At 35.9% G+C, this 2023-nt stretch overlaps 1 protein-coding gene across 1 annotated transcript in view; it reads right to left on the bottom strand.

Moving 5' to 3' along the window:
• Positions 1 to 2023, bottom strand: part of LOC119415917 (synaptic vesicle glycoprotein 2B) — a 22060-nt gene extending 20037 nt beyond the window's left edge. The window contains exons 1-2 of the mRNA XM_037683086.1: positions 2013 to 2023; positions 1218 to 1339 (exon numbers count right to left, since the gene is read on the bottom strand). Coding sequence (XP_037539014.1) covers positions 1218 to 1339; positions 2013 to 2023 — 133 coding nt within the window. The remainder of the gene's footprint in view (positions 1 to 1217; positions 1340 to 2012) is intronic.

The raw sequence follows: 2023 nt of genomic DNA, 5'->3' as shown, positions 1-2023 counted from the left end.
CTGTATATTTGTACACACGTCTGTATATTTGTACACACGTCTGTATATTTGTACACACGTCTGTATAATTGTATAATTGTCCACATGTCTGTATATTTGTGTACATGTCTGTATATTTGTACACATGTCTGTATACTTGTACACATGTCTGTATATTTGTACCCACGTCTGTATATTTGTACACACGTCTGTATATTTGTACACACGTCTGTATAATTGTACACACGTCTGTATATTTGTACACATGTCTGTATATTTGTGTACATGTCTGTATATTTGTACACACGTCTGTATATTTGTACACACGTCTGTATAATTGTATAGTTGTCCACATGTCTGTATATTTGTGTACATGTCTGTATATTTGTACACATGTCTGTATACTTGTACACATGTCTGTATATTTGTACACATGTCTGTATATTTGTACACATGTCTGTATATTTGTACACATCTCTGTATATTTGTATACATCTCTGTATATTTGTATACATCTCTGTATATTTGTGTACATGTCTGTATATTTGTGTACATGTCTGTATATTTGTGTACATCTCTGTATACTTGTACACATGTCTGTATATTTGTGTACATGTCTGTATATTTGTACACATGTCTGTATACTTGTACACATGTCTGTATATTTGTACACATGTCTGTATATTTGTATACATCTCTGTATATTTGTATACATCTCTGTATATTTGTGTACATGTCTGTATATTTGTATACATCTCTGTATATTTGTGTACATGTCTGTATATTTGTGTACATGTCTGTATATTTGTGTACATCTCTGTATACTTGTGTACATGTCTGTATATTTTTGTACATGTCTGTATATTTGTACACATCTCTGTATATTTGTACACACGTCTGTATAATTGTACACACGTCTGTATATTTGTGTACACGTCTGTATATTTGTGTACACGTCTGTATATTTGTACACACGTCTGTATAATTGTACACATGTCTGTATATTTGTGTACATGTCTGTATATTTGTACACACGTCTGTATAATTGTACACATGTCTGTATATTTGTATACATCTCTGTATACTTGTACACATGTCTGTATATTTGTACACATGTCTGTATATTTGTGTACATGTCTGTATATTTGTACACATGTCTGTATACTTGTACACACGTCTGTATATTTTCGTACTCTAATGATAGAGCATGTGACCCTGACTCGTTGTGTTTGCTCCACCTGCAGCCAGGAGGTTTCCTGCCATCCAGAAAGTGGCCAGAGCGCTGATCATGGCTCCTCTCCTCACACGGGGCATGAACTCTGAGAAGTAGGAGAAGATGACGGGGATCGATCCTCCGACCCTGCAGAGACAAACGCTGCTCGACTTTAACTAAAACCGCTTCAGCACCGAGCGGGCGGGACGCCGCTGTACGTCTTTATCTTTCTGCAGGAATTTAAAGTGTGAGACTTAAAAAAACCTCCATCATACGAAGTAACATTTAGGATTTGCAGGAATAAAAATCCAGCACGGGATTATCAGATTTCAATCTGAGTGAGTCGCTCTGTTGACTTTAACCGAGCCGAGCTCCTGAACAGCTGAACAAACCACCCCAAGACTGGAACTTGGAGGGTGTTAAAATATAAATGTAACTGTAGATGAGCTGCAATCCCTGTGAAAATGCAGCGTGAATGCTAAATGCCGAAGAACTGGCTGAAAAACAGCTGAAAGGGCAGAAATGAGCTTAAACTACCAGAAGATGTGGAGAGCACATTTTTGCTTAAATAAGCTGGAAAAAGTTGAAATTATTGCAAAAAGTCTGGAATTAGCTGAAAATGCTAAAATTAGCATAAAACAGCTAAATAGTAGCTGAAAAAAGCTGAAAGGAACATAACAAGCTGAAATTAGCAGAAATAATTTAATTAGGCTTAAAGACGCAGAAATGAGCACAAATTGAAATTCTCTGAAAAAAAGCTGAAATTAGCTAAATAAAATGCTGACAAGTAGCTTAAAAAGCAGAAAGAAGCTTAAGTTACCAGACAGACAT

Source organism: Nematolebias whitei, chromosome 10, assembly GCF_014905685.2.
Source record: "Nematolebias whitei isolate Nwh7 chromosome 10, NemWhi1, whole genome shotgun sequence".
Lineage (NCBI taxonomy): Eukaryota > Metazoa > Chordata > Actinopteri > Cyprinodontiformes > Rivulidae > Nematolebias > Nematolebias whitei.
This window is presented reverse-complemented; position numbering and strand designations above follow the sequence as displayed.